This window comes from Nyctereutes procyonoides, unplaced genomic scaffold, assembly GCF_905146905.1.
Source record: "Nyctereutes procyonoides isolate TBG_1078 unplaced genomic scaffold, NYPRO_anot_genome, whole genome shotgun sequence".
In the NCBI taxonomy this organism is placed as follows: Eukaryota; Metazoa; Chordata; class Mammalia; order Carnivora; family Canidae; genus Nyctereutes; species Nyctereutes procyonoides.
In genome coordinates this window covers 6,445,209-6,464,291 of record NW_026575036.1, presented here as the reverse complement: position 1 = coordinate 6,464,291, position 19,083 = coordinate 6,445,209, and the positions used below count along the sequence as shown (strand labels likewise).

The window sequence follows — 19,083 nt, the reverse complement described above, 5'->3', positions numbered from 1 at the left end:
AGTCTGATGGAGGAGACTTGTAGCTGACCTGGAATTTGGATACAGTAGGATCAATGGAACATGGGGAAGCCCCAGTGCTTTAAAAACACAAAGGAATGGCAGCATTAGGATCAGGGGAGGTTTCTTGGGGAAGCACTCTTGAGCTGGGAACTGAAAGAGAAGTTGGGGGGTAGGTAAGTGAAGGGGCCACGAAGGTATTAGAGGGAAGAGAAGAGGGTGAGTGTAGGATTTCACAGCTGCGGTAGGAACTGGGCAGGGGGAGAGGCTGGAGGAATAAGCACAGGTTGGATGATGAAGGAAGGAAGGGCTATGAAGGAAAGGTAGTAGTGGGAACCATGGAAGGGTCTGAAGCCTGGGGGTGTGTGTGAGATACCTCAAATAATGTAGAAAGATTCCATAAGTTAAGAACTGAGCCTCCTTATCTATCTCATGTGCTTGTTGTTAATCATAACATTGGAACTGGTGAGTGGTAAATAAGGAGTCTAGATGGATTTGCAGAGTGAAGGCCTCACCCATAACCCAGGATCATCAATTTTGACTTGAATTTTCTGTCTTTAAAACCCTCTGACAGCATTTCCTAAAATTATCTCAAAACAAAAGGCTGAATAGAAAGGAGAGTGGGGACTGCATGACTGTTCTTTCTGTTCTCCACTACTCATTTCTGGGGCTTTTCTGTGAATTGTTCACCTAAAACCTTGCTCCCCTTGAGAAGGGGACCATTTGAATAGCAAAAGGGGATAAAAGGGAATAGGGAACCACATTCAGGATTCCCTCATTAAGAAAACATTCAGACAACAGTTTGAGTGTTAACAATAACTCCTTGTGAAAAATTAATAGTGACATGTGAGTGTCTTAATACAAGCTCACAGAGCAGGACAGGGTCTTCAGGCCCCTGGCAGCTGACATCATAGATGGCACAGGGTGTGTACAGAGAGCACAGTGTGGCCAGTGAGGAGAGGAAGTGAGCTCACCTCTCTCCTGGAACCCAGAGAGGAAGGAGACAGGGAATTGTTTAGGTTGTGAGCCACTGAACCAGGTGACTCATTTCTTTTCTCCCTACCCATCACACTCATAATTGTGGACATAAAAATGGTAGTGAATTTTGCTTGGGTGCTTTGGCTGAGGTTTATTGAATGTTAGAATTCACAAAACCACCTTCCTGGCTCCTCTCCCTTCTCAGTCCCGGACCTGGGGTGGTGCTTCCCCGATTTCTCCAGTGTTTCTTTCCCATTCAGCCTGGTCCTCTCCTTCTTGCAGGTGGTTATGAAGGCCTTGCTCCTTTGTCCCTCCTACTCTCTGTTCACAGCACCCTTGTGGTCCTAGGTGGGTAAAGGGAAGGGGTGGACTGTACATTCTTGGCCATCACTACAGCTGAATGGATGATGCAAAATGAGGAGAAGTGAGGGCAAAATAACATCTAATCTTGGGTAGTACATTTTGAGGCTAAGAGCCTTAAGACAGAGAGACCAATATATATATTTTAAACTCTGATTATATATAAAGAGTCTGTAATTGCAACGAGGCCCTGTAGTCGACAATTAATGTGTCGTAACTCATTCTTAAGCACTGTGCACACATCCTAAGTGTGAATCCTTGCACAATAGATACATGCCCTATTGTGTCTTACCTCCTAATTAGTATATGAAGCTACATGACTTATGAACTCAAATGGGATTATATCATGTTGTATGTAAAAAAGGAGAATGCTGGGATGCCTCAGTGGCTCAGGTGAATGAGAGTATGATTTTTGATATAAGCTTATGTCTTGATCTCTGGATTGTTAGCTCCGGCCCTATATTGGGCTCCACGCTAGGCATGGTACCTACTGAAAAATAAAATTTAAAAAAAAGTGGAACATTGGGAGGTCTTTGGTACTTTTTCTGAGGGGAAAGCAGGATTGATTTTTCTATGATTTTTCTATCTTTTAGTGTCAGTTCCTGTGATACTTGGGCTGTAACAAGTTACATGCAACTTTTGGGTTTTGGTTGGTTGATTAAACATCATTGTTCAGTACGTATTTATTGCTTCCGTAGGCATTATGGAAGGATACCAGAAGAAATATGAAGCAGACGCTTTGAAGCCTGAACAATAGACCTCGGCAGCCCCAACCCAACTTGGCTTAACTCAGCCTCAATGAACCAGACCCAATACTCTTGGCTCCTTGGCCTTGCTACAACTCTCTGATCCTTAGAATCTTCTTCAATTCCAGCTAGAATGGTGTGTCAGGCTCTTCAGAAATTTTTTCAAAAGCTGGTGCACAGACCTGAGGTGAAGAAACTGGGCGATAAAGATGAGCAAGTCAGAAGCCTGAACACTCTGGATTTAGTGGCCATGGGTTTGGACTACACAGTGGATATGAGTGTGTATTTCCTGGCTAGTGTGGTGGCTAGAGATCAAGCAGGACCATCCATCGTGATCAGCTTTTTGGTAGCTGGCCTAGCTTCACTGCTGGCTGGGCTGTGCTATGCAGAGTTTAGTGCTCGGGTTCCCCACTCTGGCTCTTCATATCTCTATACCTATGTCACTGTAGGTGAACTTGGGGCTTTTGTCACTGGCTGGAACCTCATCCTCTCCTTTTTTGCCTATACAGCTATTGTGATCCGTGTCTGGACCTTAGCTTTAGACAACGTTTTCAAGATCCAGAACTCTCAGACTCTGGATGGGAGCATCGTATCACATGTTTCTCGTGTCTTTGCAGAAAATCTAGGTCTCTTCTTTGTGGGCCTTCTGTTGTTGCTCGTGGAATTGCTAACCCAGAACATTAGTCAGCTTTCCCTAGTTGCCAAAGTGTTCACAACATTGAACATTTTGGTTGTCAGTTTTGTCACCATCTCTAGCTTCATGAAGGGGGACCTGCACAACTGGAAGCTCACAGAAGAGGACTACATAAATTCTGGACTCAGTGACACCTCTAGCTTGGGCCTTCTGGGCTCTGGAGGATTCGTGCCTTTTGGCTTCCAGGGGATTCTCCGTGGAGCTGCTACTTGTTTCTATGCATTTATAGGTTTTGAATATATTGTTGCCCAAGTGCAAAAAGCTAAGAATCCTGAGCATTCCATCCCCAGGAGCATTTTTATCTCATTGTTCATCTGTTTTTTAATGCATTTTGGTGTCTCTGTAGCACTTACGCTTATGGTGCCTTACTACCAGCTCCGACCTGGAAGTACCTTGCCTGAGGCATTTCTCCATATTGACTGGGTCCCTGCCTACTATGCTGTAACTTTTGGATTTTTCTGTAGTCTTTCTGACAGCTTCTTGGGCTATATGTTCCCCATAGGTGAGGTGATACACATGATGGCAAAGGATGGCCTCCTGTACCCTGTCCTTGCCAGGATCCAAACTGGCAAATACACACGCACTGTGGCCACTGTGATCATCGGCATTACTGCAGCAGTCATGGCATTTTTTCTTGGACTCACAGATCTTTTGGACCTCATGTCAGTTTGGGCCCTGCTAGATTACTCCCTGGTAGCTTTTTGTGTTCTCATTGTCAGGTATCAGCCTGAGAGGAAGAATGGGGAAAATGAAGCACAGGTGCAAGAGGAGAATGAGGGAAACGAAGTTACTTGTGGTCTCATCCCCAGGTGTCAGCCTGAGAGGAGAAATAAGGGAAATGAAGGAGAGATGCAGGAGGAGAATGAAGGAAATAAAGTGCAGGTGCAGGAGGAGAATGAGGGAAATGAAGTGCAAGTGCAGGAGGAAAATGAGGGAAATGAAGCACAGGTTCAACAGGAGAAAGGATCTGCAGCAGAGAAGCTAACTCCACAGGGACTATTTTTTCCAGGCAGCCCCACCCCCACCCCACTCTCTGGCCGGGTTGTCTCTGTTTGCTCCTCACTGCTTGCTCTGCTGCTGACTCTTCTCTGCCTGGTGCTGACCCAGTGGTCAGGTCTGCCTTCTGGAGACCCAGGATGGATCACAGTGGTTGTGCTGCTCCTGGTGGTCATCACTGGGATCACTGGGATCATCTGGAGACAGCCACAGAACACTACTCCTCTTCACTTTCAGGTACCTGGTCTGCCTCTCCTCCCACTCCTGAGCATCTTTTTGAATGTTTGCCTTATGATGCAGATGACCGCTGGCACCTGGGCTCTATCTGGTGTCTGGATGCTGATTGGGTTTGTAATCTACTTCAGCTATGGGATCCAGCAGAGCTTTAAGAATACAAACAGTAGGGACAGCCCCAGTGGCGCAGAGGTTTAGCACCGCCTGCAGCCCGGGGTGTGATCCTGGAGACCTAGGATTGAGTCCCCCATCAGGCTCCCTGCATGGAGCCTGTTTCTCCCTCTGCCTGTGTCTCTGCCTCTCTCTCTCTCTCTCTCTCTCTCTGTGTGTGTGTGTCTATGAATAAATAAATAAAAATTTAAAAAAATCATTAAAAAAAGAATACAAACATTAGACCTTGAATTCGGCAGTGCCAATACATATTTGGCTTGACATCATCGCACCTGAAAGCAGTATGGTTCCCTACGCAGTAATGGGAAGCACTCCTGAATGTATGGAAATCTAGAGTTCCTATCAGATATTTGTGGGGAACACTAATAGAGCTCTATATTTATGATAGAAAGAAGGATGTGTCTTTGCTCTTTCTGTTTTTTTTTTTTTTTACTTTCTACTTTTCAATTTTGTCTATAGCTGCTTATTGGCTTTTACAAAGTTAATGTTAAATGAAATTTGAAAAAGTGTTTTCTTTGAGAAACACTACCTATCTTACTAAAGCTGTTATGAAAGATAGAAAGGGATGGAATACTTCCAAACTCGTTCTATGAGGTCAGCATCACCTTAATTCCAAAACCAGACAAAGACCCCACCAAAAAGGAGAATTATAGGCCATATCCCGGAGGAACACAGTTGCAAAAATTCTCAACAAGATACTAGCCAATAGGATCCAACAATACATTAAGAAGATTATTCATCATGACCAAGTGGGATTTATCCCTGGAATGCAAGGGTGGTTCAACACTCGTAAAACGATCAAGGTGATAGATCATATCAACAAGAGGAAAAAACAAGAACCATATCATCCTCTCAATAGATGCAGAGAAAGCATTTGACAAAATAGGGCATCCATTCCTGATCAAAACTCTTCAGAGTGTAGGGATAGGGGGAACTTTCCTGAGCATCTTAAAAGCCATCTACAGAAAGCCCACAGAAAATATAATTCTCAATGGGGAAACACTGGGAGCCTTTCCTCTAAGATCAGGAACAAGACAAGGATGTCCACTCTCACCACTGCTATTCAACATAGTACTAGAAGTCCTAGCCTCAGCAATCAGACAACAAAAAGAAATAAAAGGCATTCGAATTGGCAAAGAAGAAGTCAAACTCTCCCTCTTCGCCAATGACATGATACTCTACATAGAAAACCCAAAAGCCTCCACCCCAAGATTGCTAGAACTCATACAGCAATTCGGCAGTGTGGCAGGATACAAAATCAATGCCTAGAAATCAGGGGCATTTCTATACACTGAGTCTGAAGAAAGAGAAATTAAGGAATCAATCTCATTTACAAATGCACCCAAAAGCATAAGATACCTAGGAATAAACCTAACCAAAGAGGTAAAGGATCTATACCTTAAAAACTGCAGAACACTTCTGATAGAAATTGAGGAAGAGACACAGAGATGGAAAAATATTCCATGCTCATGGATTGGAAGAATTAATATTGCGAAAATGTCAATGCTACCCAGGGCAATTTACACGTTTAATGCAATCCCTATCAAAATACCATGGACTTTCTTCAGAGAGTTGGAACAAATAATCTTAAGATTTGTGTGGAATCAGAAAAGACCCTGAATAGCCAGGGGAATATTGAAAAGAAAACCAGAGCCGGGGGCATCACAATGCCAGATTTCAAGTTGTACTACAAACCCGTGATCATCAATACAGTGTGGTACTGGCACAGAAACAGACATATAGATCAACAGAACAGAAGAGAGAACCCAGAAATGGGCCCTCAACTCTATGGTCAACTAATATTTGACGAAGCAGGAAAGAATGTTCACTGGAAAAAGGACAGTCTCTTCAATAAATGGTACTGGGAAAACTGGACAGCCATGTGCAGAAGAATGAAACTAGACCATTCTTTTACACCATACAGAGATAAACTCAAAATGCATGAAACATCTAAATGTGAGACAAGAATCCATCAAAATCCTAGAGGAGAACATAGGCAACACCCTTTTTGAGGTGTTGAAGTTTGGCCACAGCAACTTCTTGCAAGATACATCTATGAAGGCAAGGGAAACAAAAGCAAAAATGAACTATTGGGACTTCATAAAGATAAGAAGCTTTGGCACAGCAAACAAACAGTCAACAAAACTAAAAGACAACCTACAGAATGGAAGAAGATATTTGCAAATGACCTATCAGATAAAGGACTAGTATCCAAGATCTATAAAGAATTAAATTCAGCGTCAAAGAAACAAAAAATCCAATCACGAAATGGGCAAAACACATGAACAGAAATTTAACCAAAGAAGACATAGACATGGCCAACAAGCACATGAGAAAATGCTCTGCATCACTTGCCATCAGGGAAATACAAATCAAAACCACAATGAGATACCACCTCACACCAGTGAGAATGGGGAAAATTAACAAGGCAGGAAACCACAAATGTTGGAGAGGATGTGGAGAAAGGGGAACCCTCCTGTACTGTTGGTGGGAATGTGAACTGGTGCAGCCACTCTGGAAAACCTCCTTTGTGGAGGTTCCTCAAAGAGTTAAAAATAGATCTGCCCTACGACCCAGCATTTGCACTGCTGGGGATTTACCCCAAAGATACAGATGCAGTGAAAAACCAAGACACCTGTACCCCAATGTTTATAGCAGCAATGTCCACAATAGCCAAACTGTGGAAGGAGCCTCAGTGTCCATTGAAAGGTGAATGGATAAAGAAGATGTGGTCTATGTATACACCATGTGTGTAGATGAGGGGGGAGGAAACAAAGACGTCCTTTGAACACACACCTTCATTTAATGTAGCATTTAGATTAAAATGCCATTATTAATTTTTTCACAGAGGGAAATCTAAATGAATCATTTCACAATTACATGTATATCAAATGTTTACTTTAAGTATCTTAACAGTTATGTCCATTGTACCTGAAGAAATCCGAAATAAGAAAATATCATACCAGTTATCTGTGTATCTTTCTTTTCTTCTTCTTCTTCTTCTTTTTTTTTTTTGTTCCTGATTATAGTCATAGGTAAGGAGTATAACCTGTTCACTTCCTAAGGCATCCAGCTGGTGGCCAGGCATACAACGAGCATTTAATAAATTCATGTTAAATTAAATTGAGCCTTACACATTTCCTTGGTACCAAAAATTCTCCTTTTCCTTCAGACTAACATTGTGCTACTTCTTTAAGTCTATTTTCTGGGGGACTTCCTTGACAAACAGCATTTCTCTCCATCCAGAACCGTATCCATACTCAGCAGCTAGAACTGTCCGCAGGCACTTGTAGTTTTGCCTTTGTGTGACTATGCCTGAGTTCTGGTGACTGTCCTGTCTGTTCCATTACAGTGGAATCATGCTCAGGGCCAGGGATAGGTTCTCCCCTTCCTCTAGACCCAGCGGTAAGCAGAGTGTTCATTTGAAGAGCAACAGGGAAAATAAGTCCTGGGGCAGGAGGATGCCTGATATAATGTTCCTTGGTCCTGCTCTATCCCTTCCCACGGGATGTGGGAGGGGATCGAAGGAGTGAAATTGATAGAAACCCCAACCTACTCTACCTGACTCCAGGGAGTCCCTGGAGATGAGACTGGCTCCAGTGTGAGCACAACATGCATCCTTCTTGATGCATCAGTTTTATGCTTTGGTATATGAGGGCCAGTGTTTTTCTGCTGTAATTATGTATGGGGCCCATGCTGGGAGGGAGGGAGGAAAGCTACTTTCTTACTTGCTGAATTTCTCCTCTTCCGAACAGGAAGTAGGTGGCTGCAGGATTACCCATATATTTACTTACTACTTTAGATGCTTCTTTGAGAGACTGGTGCAAAAACCTTCTTAAAGCATCTATGATTCTGTAGGGAAAGAGAATTGATAACCCACATATGTAGAAAAATGGACAAAATAGATGATAATTGGATAGGAATGGAGGCATCATTACTCTGGAAGGGAAGGTATGAGTACAAACAGAGAGAGGTATTGGTCAAGAGACACTTCCTGGAGGTGGGTGCTTATGGAGTAATTTGGGGAATAGAAGAGGGGCAGGTGAGTTGGAAAGGAAAAGGGACCGTAATTCTAGGCTACACAGATCCTAAGAGTCATGAAAGATGAGTCTCTTGTGAAGGGTGTGTTTTCTCACATTTGAAGGGAATTTATGCTTCAGGTTTTATTGTGTATTGTGCCATGGAATGTGGTTTATGACCCAGGAAAGATGAGATATGATTCTCAAACCCATCTGGAGGATTGACAGACAGTAGGTTATGGATAGAGAGACTCTTCCTGGGAGAGAGTTGTAGCACCTGCTACAGTCATCTAGATCCTGCTCTTCGGAGTGTGGTCCATGGACCAGAAGCATGGGGGTCACCTGGGAGCTTGTTAGAGCTCCTGTTATCACAGGCACCAACCCAGACCTCCTGAATCAGAATCTGCATTATTAACAGGCTCCCAAGTGATTTGTATGCTTTTTCAGCTTTGGGAAGCACTGGCCTGAGATGATGGATGACAGGTGTCTGGGCTCAGATGAGCAGTATGGAAGGTCTGACAACTTTGGAATTGGGAGCATAGAGGAGGGTACTAGGCTGCGGAAGTTGAAATTGGGGAAGAGAGAGATAAGTGTGGGGTCTGTGTCCTCTGTCCCCAGAATTCCCACTGCAGTCACTATGCCAGGGTGTGGACTCTGCCCACTCTGGGGAAAAAGCCTGTGGTGCCCTCTCTGGGGTCTGTCTGGTCCTCAGGGGCTCCCTGTGGTCAAGAATTGGGTGGTGGGGATGGCTGCCAATTCTTTTTTCCCATCCTTAATATGATGGACAGAAAGGGACTGAGGAGGTCATATTAGTCATGCCCCCGCCTCAGAGCTGTATTGTCGCTTCATCAAATGTGTTATAACATGATGATACTAATTGAGAGGCTCTGGAGGTTGGGGGATGAAATAGGAATTCTTAACTATCCGTTCTGGAAATTATGATACTTACATCCTCCAAATGCCTTCAGGAGAGACCAGATTTCTACATAAGGGGTTATACACTGGTAGGAACCAAATTAATGCTACTTAAGGGATCATTCGATGATTTTTAATGAGTGAACAACAAAAATTTTAAACCCTATAATCCAGAGACCTGGTGAGATAGGCAATGGAATAATGTTACCAGGGAGGCATTTGAGAATTTTCTTAGGTTTTTGAGGATTTGTGTACCTCATCCCCAATCAGAATGGGTGATAAATAGAGGTGAGTGTTAAATAAAATAGATTGAGATTGAGCAGAAAGAAGGATTTTCTGAGATTAGAGGGTGACCAGAGATGGCCGGAGATGGTAGGGCACAGGATCTCTAGCCCTGTGCATGACTGTCTCACTTGGGTGTGGAATGCCTCAGATGGGCTCCTGCTCAGAAACAGGATAATGTACAAAATGAACTCTCAAAATCTTTGTTATCCAAGCATTATCCAGTCAACTTCTTAAATGAGAGGCTGTGGTGGATGTGTGGTGTATGTAATGTGGTGAGGCATGGGGATGATGAGTGACAGAAGAAAAACACCAATCGTATTAGAGCACTGAAATCCGCTATCAACTCTTCTAATCCCATTGGACATTAGGGCTCGAATAGAGTTTTAGGTTTACAAGTCCTTCCTCTCTCCATACATTTATTTTGTGTCAAGGAGATATTAAAATCTCCTAAGGGGAAGGAATATCCCTCTTATGTACTACTTCCCTCTCCACAGTCACTAAATGATGATGATGATGATTATATACCTACCATTTCCTAAGTACTCCAAACACTTTCCATCATCACCTATTTAATACAAAGTTGAATGAGGTGAGTATTGTTATGTTCATTTTGCAAAATTTGAATGGAAGGCTCAGAGATGTTATTTGTGTAAAGTGAGTAGTGAAGCTCGGATTTGTACCAAGGTTGACCAAAATCTTGTGCCTGTAACCCCTGAGCTATACTTTGCAGGGAGTAGTGGCTCAGTGAGGGATAGATGATCATTGAAACCTGATGGCACAGAGGTAATTTTTTAAAATAATAAATTTATTTTTTTATTGGTGTTCAATTTGCCAACATACAGAATAATACCCAGTGCTCATCCCGTCAAGTGCCCCCCTCAGTGCCCATCACCCATTCACCCCCACCCCCCGCCCTCCTCCCCTTCCACCACCCCTAGTTCATTTCCCAGAGTTAGGAGTCTTTATGTTCTGTCTCCCTTTCTGATATTTCCCACTCATTTCTTCTTCCTTCCCCTCTATTCCCTTTCACTATTATTTATATTACTCAAATGAACGAGGCCATATAATGTTTGTCCTTCTCCGATTGACTTACTTCACTCAGCATAATACCTTCCAGTTCCATCCACAATGAAGCAAATGGTGGCTATTTGTCGTTTTTAATGGCCGAGGAATATTCCCTTGTATACATAAACCACATCTTCTTTATCCATTCATCTTTCGATGAACAGTGAGGCTCCTTCCACAGTTTGGCTATTTTGGACGTTGCTGCTAGAAACATCGGGGTGCAGGTGTCCCGGCGTTTCATTACATCTGAATCTTTGAGGTAAATCCCTAACAGTGCAATTGCTGGGTCGTAGGGCAGGTCTATTTGTAACTCTTTGAGGAACCTCCACACAGTTTTCCAGAGTGGCTGCACCAGTTCACATTCCCACCAGCAGTGTAAGAGGGTTCCCTTTTCTCCGCATCCTGTCCAACATTTGTGGTCTCCTGCCTTGTTAATTTTCCCCATTCTCACTGGTATGAGGTGGTATCTCATGGTGGTTTTGATTTGTATTTCCCTGATGGCAAGTGATGTGGAGCATTTTCTCATGTGCATGTTGGCCATGTCTATGTCTTCCTCTGTGAGATTTCTGTTCATGTCTTTTGCCCATTTGATGATTGGATTGTTTGTTTTTTTTGCTTTTGAGTTTAAGAAGTTCTTTATAGATCTTGGAAACCAGCCCTTTATCTGATATGTCATTTGGAAATCTCTTCTCCCATTCTGTAGGTTGTCTTTTAGTTTTGTTGACTGTATCCTTTGCTGTGCCAAAGCTTCTTATCTTGATGAAGTCCCAATAGTTCATTTTTGCTTTTGTTTCTTTTGCCTTCGTGGATGTATCTTGCAAGAAGTTACTGTGGCTGAGTTCAAAAAGGGTGTTGCCTGTGTTCTCCTCTAGGATATTGCTGCACTGGGGGCGGGGAGCTGCGCTCAGGCTCAGGAAGCTGCAGTGGGGCCGGGGAGCTGCGTGTGGGCTCGAGGCTCAGGAGCTGTGCCTGGGGCCGGGGCCTGGGAGCTGTGCTCCTGGAGATCATCTTTGAATTCTGACTACTAGGCAAGGCATCTAAGGTATAAGGGGAAGTACCAAGAACTGCTTGGATGAAGCAATTTGAAATATCTCTGAAGCCCTGCAAGGAGATAGACAAGGAGCTATTATACATTGTTAGAGCCCTTGAAGGAAAGGACTGTCTGCATAGTTCATCCGTCTTTTTGTAGTGCATAGCATGGTGGTTGGCATAACAATCAATAAACAGTTATTGAATAAGTAAACAATGAATAAATAAGAAACACTCTTGCATCAGGGAGTGGAGAATGGGAGAATACACCAAAACCCAAAGTGACAGGGATGTCAAAATCAGGTGTTTACTGGAAGTGATAGGAACCAGGACTAGAAATCAGTTAATAACGTAGATGAATGAAAATGGACCAGCAGTTTAGCTGAAGAAGAAATCAATAGGCAACCAGGGACGAGGGAATAAGGAGATGAGATTAAAATGAATATTTTGCAAGAAGATATACGGAATAGATTTTGGTGAGAAAGAAAGGAGCAAAAGCAGATGGGGCCAAGTCCCTCCTAATTTAAGAGGGATTCGAAAGTAGCTTTGAAAAAAAAAAAAAAGAAAGAAAATAGCTTTGAAACTGAGGAACTGGGATCCTGGGCCGCTCACTCCGCAGGCCTTGGGAGCTGTCGTCCTGCCCCAGCTGCGGCCCCGCGACCGCAAGTACAGGTGCCCCGCCGCGACCCTGCGGAGCCCCGACGACCGGGAAGTGCCTGACCACGCCTACCCACTGCGCCTGCGAGAGGCGCCCCTCTATTACCCCAAGGATAAAGTCTCAAAATGGTGCTAGTTTGTATTTATTGCTCCCGCAGTGATTGCTACTCTCTTCTTCTCTCTCTCTGTCTCCTTATTTCACTTACGGGCAGCTAAGAACATAAACCCAGACTTTGTTGGCAGTGTATACGTTTTCTACAACTTACTTAAGACAATTAGTTCTGGTTTCTGATTTGCAATAGTTACATAGTTCCATCATAAATGAAATTTTAGATAAAAGCCTTAAATTTACTTAAGGAAAATATTAGTTAGATAAGAGTACAGGTGGGCAGCCCGGGTGGCTCAGCGGTTTAGCGCCAGCTTCGGCCCAGGTTGTGGTCCTGGAGACCCGGGATCAAGTCCCTCATCCGGCTCCCTGCATGGAGCCTGCTTCTCCCTCTGCCTGTGCCTCTGCCTCTCTCTCTCTCTCTCTCTGTCTATCATCAATCAATCAATCAATCAATGAATCAACCAACCTTTAAAATTCAAACAGGGATTTTGTGATTTCTCCAGAGAGGCGACTTTCACATATCCTCCGTACAATCAGTCTGGAATGTCCTTCTCATTTGCCACTCTCTTCTTTAGCTGGCTAAGAGTTAACATGTAATACAATGCTTGCCCTAATCTTTTTATAGCCACTGACTGCGGCTCCCTGGAAACTTCCACATTTTGTTTCTGATAAACAGCATATTAGATATCTGCCCAAACAAAACATAAAGTGTTTGAACTCAGCCTGTGCTGTTTTTGCATACTTTTACTTTATAGACAAGTGCTACAATAAAGACAATGTGTAAGTTTAGGGAGATAGAGCATGCAAGACCCCTAGACTTATTGGCCTGCGTACAGAACAAAATGTTTAATGCTTCAGAATATCTATCTGGAGGAAGAATCATTCCTGAAATGTTATAGTTTCAGTTGTGTGTGCTGAGTGTGAAGCAGGCCCCCACTGGCTGTAGCCATTTGGCTTTTGGAGAATCAACTGGACCTGAGAAACCACAGAACTCTTCTCTTTAACTTGGTTTTTAGTGGTAAAAACCTGAGGCTGGATTGTTCAAATCTCCTTAGATTCTCAACATACCAGAGTACCCTTATTGCAAATTCCCTCTTGGGGCTTAAGCAAGCATAAGTGGGTATCTGTTACATATATACTAAAGAATCCAACTTTAAAACAAATTTTAAAACTTTTAAGGGGCAGCCCCTGTGGAGCAGCAGTTTAGCGCCACCTGCAGCCCGGGGTGTGATCCTGGAGACCCGGGATCGAGTCCCACATCGGGCTTCCTGCATGGAGCCTGCTTCTCCTTCTGCCTGTGTCTCTGCCTCTCTCTCGCTCTCTCTGAATGAATAAATAAATAAATCTTTAAAAAAATTTAAGGATATTAAACTGGTCATCAATATATTAGGCTGCTGTATGTCTTAGTACATTTTTTTTTCACTATAAAAAACTCATCTACTTGTTTCAAGAGCCAACAGGTAGGGTTAACTGCCTCTAAAAAAATATCAGTAAAGAAAAACACTCTTATTCAGTGAATTTCTCAATGTAATGGGGCATGCACATACATAGCATTTCAGATTTCATTTTACCTTCACCAAAATTATGTTCTCATTAAAATGACCTAAATCTTTTGAATTAAAAGAACAGGAGTTTCTTATAATATTCAATATCTTGTGATATTAGTTATATATATGTGATATTAGTTATATATATGTGATATTAGTTATATATATATATATATATATATATATATATATATATACTCTAGGATTTTAAGCAGTGACATGCTTTTGCAAATGTGTATCATTTATTTGAGCCAGATTTTCAGGAATTTGTACTGGGAAGTCACAATAGCTGTTTTACTTCTTTTTGTAATGTATATCTTGAGAAATTTAGTCTCCCTATACTTCCTGAAGTTCTTCTTTAACTATTACATATATCCTTCCAACATACCACACACTTTCCTATCGCTGCATCTTTTTTGATGCTATCTCTCCCCTCAAGTAAGTTTGCAAGGAAAACTTCTATTTATCTTGCAGAACCTGATTTAAATATCACCACCTCTGGCAAGTATTCCCTACGTGCTTTCTATCTCTACCTCTTTGAGCAGAAGCAATTTTTTACTTTCCATTTATATTTCATCATATCACTTTGTAAAACCATCTAGTATTTTTATGATCTGCTCTATTAGTAATTTCAGGTCTGTCATCCAAAGTTATTGATAAGTCCCTTTATGGCAAAAAACAGGTCTTCTTCATAATTGTGTCTTTGTAGCACACTAGACAATTTCTCATTGATAACTGACGTTTAGTACATGTTTGTTGTTGTAAACAAAGAAATTTCAGCTCAGAAAAATGTGAAGAAAATTTCAGGTGATCCTAGAGTAATGGTTTTGAGAATTAGTAAAAGGTTCTTAAGTACAGTATTAGGGCTTTTTGTGGTTTAGATGTATTTTTTCTATTTATGATTCTATTAAAGTTTTAAAAGTGTTTCAAAGTAGTTTTATCAATTTCTATTCCAAGCAACAGTGTATGAGAGTTCCAGTTGTTCCATATCTTACCAACACTTAGAGTTTTCACATTATATTTATATATTTATACACACACACACATATTGCTGGGCTTGGCTTGACATCTTATTCAGTATTTTTGTTTCTAGTGTTTGTAAGTGAAGTTAGACTATATTAATTAATCTCTCCTTAATCTGATAATTTATTTCCTCCATTCCACTTTGTGTATATTCTTCCTTTTTTCTAGTTTCTTATATTGAAAGCTTAGATTCACACAGATTCAATCTCTGTATTTGAGTATTTATGTGTGTATATACATATGTATCTGTATACATATACTTATGTATACAGATACATCTTAATATATTAATGTTTATATTATATATCAATCATATATCCTATCTATTCTTATTAATATTTACTTCTTACTCTACTATGTATATTAATATATAATATGATTAATATATCAATATTGGCTCTATTAATATCAGGCAAATAGATCTTAAGATAGAATTATTTTCTGAAGTTTAAGTTCTAATAATATATATTTAATATAGGTACTATATATGTAATACATAATACATATATAAGCTAATATAAAGAGATAATATATATTAATGGCATAAGTATATCATATATCTATATCCTGTTACTTATATAGCATGCATTTAATATATGTACATTAATTATATATTAGATTATATAAGTCTATAATATATGTTTAAGATCTAAAGATATGTATCTAATATATATACAAATAAATATTAGAATTTTATGTGAAAGATATTTGACTATATATTCCACTATAATTTTACATTTATACATAATTTAATATATAATAATCATGTTATTATATGATATATACTTGATATATATTATGTGTCTATGCACTATACATGAATATATTATATAATTTATACTTTCTGCATAATCTGCCCAGATAGGTGAGATTCTTTCTCACCACATTAACTTTCTGTGCTTATGCTACTGTGTTTTGTCTAGATTATTTAAAAAAACAAAACCCAGAAGTTCTTACTTCTGAGACAGCTAAGATTGCTTATAGTTACCCTAACTTCTTTTGTTTATTTATAAATATTGTGTTGTCATTTCAATTAGCAAGAAACCAAGCTACAACCATTCATTGTTCTCAGGTATTTATGTTAAAAGTCAAGTGACTAATCTCTTTTGCTAATGATTTTGAGTTTGTCTTCTCAAAGCCAGCCACAAAATTTAGAAAAATCAAGGGTAAATGAATGAATAAATCCAAGATATCTTTTTAAACTATTTTTCTTTTTTTTCTTACCTTACAAACAGTAACAGTAGGAAATATTACTAGAAATAATCTTTTTTTGTGTGTGTATTCTATTTCATTATTAACTCAGTACTATCACAAAAGCTACAAGAGAAGAATTATGAAATCAGACGTTTCAACTTTATTGGTTGTTACATTCTGGTAAAAATGTTATTAATCTAAATATATTTCTGAAATTATATACTTTATAGAAAAGTACTCATATATCACACACATGTTACTACCCTAAAGGAAAACTGATATAATCCTTATATAACATTTGTATATCATACCCAAAAATAGAGTTTTGCTTTCCTCCATTCTGATGTTGTTGGTTACTGATTTAATTAACCATAGTAGTTCATCCTTATCCTCAACAGGTAATACTGATTTCCTTTCCTGCTTGCCCAAAAGCTCTGACAGGAGGCAGAGGCCAAACACTGTTTTTTATAAGTTAGGGCAGTTTCAGAGCCTCATGAAAATTAGAGCTACTATACCAGGAGCTCTAATAATGGCTCAAGAAATGGACTCAAAATGTAGCACAAAAGCAGGAGCTTTTTTGTTTGTTTTTTAAAGATTTTACTTATTTATTCATGAGAGACACACACAGAGAGGCAGAGACATAGGCAGAAGGAAAAGCAGGCTCCCTGCAGGGAACCCCATGTGGGGCCCAGTCTGGGACTCTGGGATCACTCCCTGAGTCAAACGCAGATGATCAACCACTGAACCACTCAGGCATCCCATGGAGCAGCAGTTTGAAACACACCAAGCAGATTGGTTTCCTGATATCACATTCAGGAGACTTCTCCAAGAACAAAAGAGCTGATGGGTGCAACTGCACTCCCCTACCCCTCAGCCTATATATCTGGACAACTGCAGGATTCAGCATGAATACTCTCCATTTAGCTTGCTAACACTTCATGCCTCACCCCAGTATTCTCCTGCGGACCTGTCCACTTCAACACACCCTCGGCAGGAGTCCATCCAAAGCTATGTCACAAGACTGGCAGTGTGCAACCAGCTCTAACAGGGACCAGGACCACTTCACAATGACTCCTGCCCTGGGGAGAGGGAAAGAAACCACCCATACCAGTTTGACTGCAACCCCAGCAGTGGGCTGGGGCCAGACAACTGTTCTGACTATAGGCTCCACCCACCAACAAAAGCTTCCCAGGGGACAACATAGGGAGTCTGCCCTGCAGTTCAGTGAGACTGAAGCTCTGGGAAACTGCTGGTCTGAGTAAACTCAAGCCCAAGGTGGGCCCCAGACTGACCTTTTAACACAGAGACCAAGCCCTAGCCACAACAGACAAAGAGAACCATTGCAGACTACTGGACTAAAGACAAACACAAGTGAGCCACAATACTAGGGTACAGACAACCCACATAGGAGACACTTGTGAAGCATCAAGTTCTGGGGAACAGGGTACATTGCATTGCAAGGCACAACAGGACCTCTTTTTCAAAAGGTCACTATCGTTAAGAGCAGGATATATAGCTGACATTCCAAACACACAGAATCAGACACAGAGAATTAGACAAAATAAGGAGATAGAGGAATATGTCCCAAATAAAAGAACAGTACAGTATCAAAACAAGAGAGCTAAATGAAATGCAGGTAATATGCCTGATAGAGAATTTAAAGAAATAGTCATAGAGATACTCACTAAATTTGAGAAAAGAGTAGAGAACCTCAATGGGACACTCAACAAAGAGATAGAGAACATAAAAAAGAATCAGTCAGAGATGAAGAACTCAATAACTGAAATTTAAAACACACTGGATAGGGATCCCTGGGTGGCGCAGCGGTTTGGCGCCTGCCTTTGGCCCAGGGCGCGATCCTGGAGACCCAGGATCGAATCCCACATCGGGCTCCCGGTGCATGGAGCCTGCTTCTCCCTCTGCCTATGTCTCTGCGCCTCTCTCTCTCTCCCTCTGTGACTATCATAAATAAATAAATAAAATTTAAAAAAAAAAAATAAAACACACTGGATAGAAGAGAGGAAGCAGAACTCAAGGAGGCAGAAGAATGAAGTCAGTGACCTGGAAGGCAGAGTAACAGAAAGCAATCAAGCTGAAAAAGAGGGAGAAAAAAATAATAATAAATGAAAATAGATTTAGAGAACTCAAAAACACCATCAAGCATAACAACATTTGCATACTAGGAATCCCAGAAGAAAGAGAAGAGGGGGTAGAAAATGTATTTGAAGATATAATAGCTGAAAGCTTCCCAAATCTGAAGAAGGAAACAGAAATCCAGATTTAAGAGGTACAGAGAGCCCCCAACAAAATCAACCCAAGGAGGTCCACACCAGACACACAGCAATTAAAAATGGCAAAAAAGTAGTGGGAAAAAGAATTTTAAAAGCAGCAAGAGAAAAGAAAATAGTCACAAACAAGGGAAACCCCATAACGCTATAAGCTGATTTTAGCAAAAATTTTGTGGGCCAGAAGGGAGTGACATGATATATATATAAAGTGCTGAAAAAAAATCTGCAACCACAAATATTCTAACCAACAAGGCTATCATTCAGAATAAAAAGAGAGAAATAGTTTCCCAAACAAAAGTTAAGGGAATTCATCACAGCTAAACCCACTTTACAATGAATGTTAAAGGGGAGGCTTTGAGTGAAAAAGAAAGACCATAAGCAGGAGTAAGAAAAGTAAGAAGCAAAAAGCAGTGAGTCTACAAAAACCAGTGAAGGGATTCATGAAATAAAAAGATGCAAAGTATGTCACCATACACATAAAATGTTTTGGAGAGAGTAAAAATTAAGTGCTTTTAGAATGGATTGCAAACTTAAGGGGACCATCAAGTTAAGATAGACTGCTTTATGCATAAGATGTTATTCGTAAACCTGATGGTAACCACAAATCAAAAACTGGCAACACATATGCAAAAAATAAAGAGAAAGGAATCCAAGTAATCCACTAAAGAAATCAGCAAACTCTGAGAAAAGACAAGTATGTTCTCTCTGTACCTACTTTGTTGAGGTTTTTTATCATGAGTGTATGTTATACTCTGTCAAACATTTGGTCTGCATCT

General features: G+C 40.8%; 1 protein-coding gene across 1 annotated transcript; it reads left to right on the top strand.

The window, feature by feature from the left end:
- Nucleotides 1-2,214: 2,214 nt before the first annotated feature.
- On the top strand, nt 2,215-4,437 carry LOC129505487 (cationic amino acid transporter 3-like). The gene is made up of 3 exons (XM_055318512.1): nt 2,215-3,534; nt 3,724-4,187; nt 4,374-4,437. The coding sequence occupies exons 1-3, from the start codon at nt 2,215-2,217 to the stop codon at nt 4,435-4,437; spliced, it is 1,848 nt and encodes a 615-aa protein (XP_055174487.1).
- The last annotated feature ends 14,646 nt before the right edge of the window (nt 4,438-19,083 follow it).

Coding starts and splice junctions, on each gene's coding strand:
- LOC129505487 (XM_055318512.1), top strand. CDS start 2,215: ATGGTGTGTCAGGCTCTTCAGAAATTTTTTCAAAAGCTGGTGCACAGA. Junction 3,535..3,723: donor ATGGGGAAAATGAAGCACAG/GTGCAAGAGGAG, acceptor AATGAAGCACAG/GTTCAACAGGAGAAAGGATC. Junction 4,188..4,373: donor AACAGTAGGGACAGCCCCAG/TGGCGCAGAGGT, acceptor ATTTAAAAAAAT/CATTAAAAAAAGAATACAAA.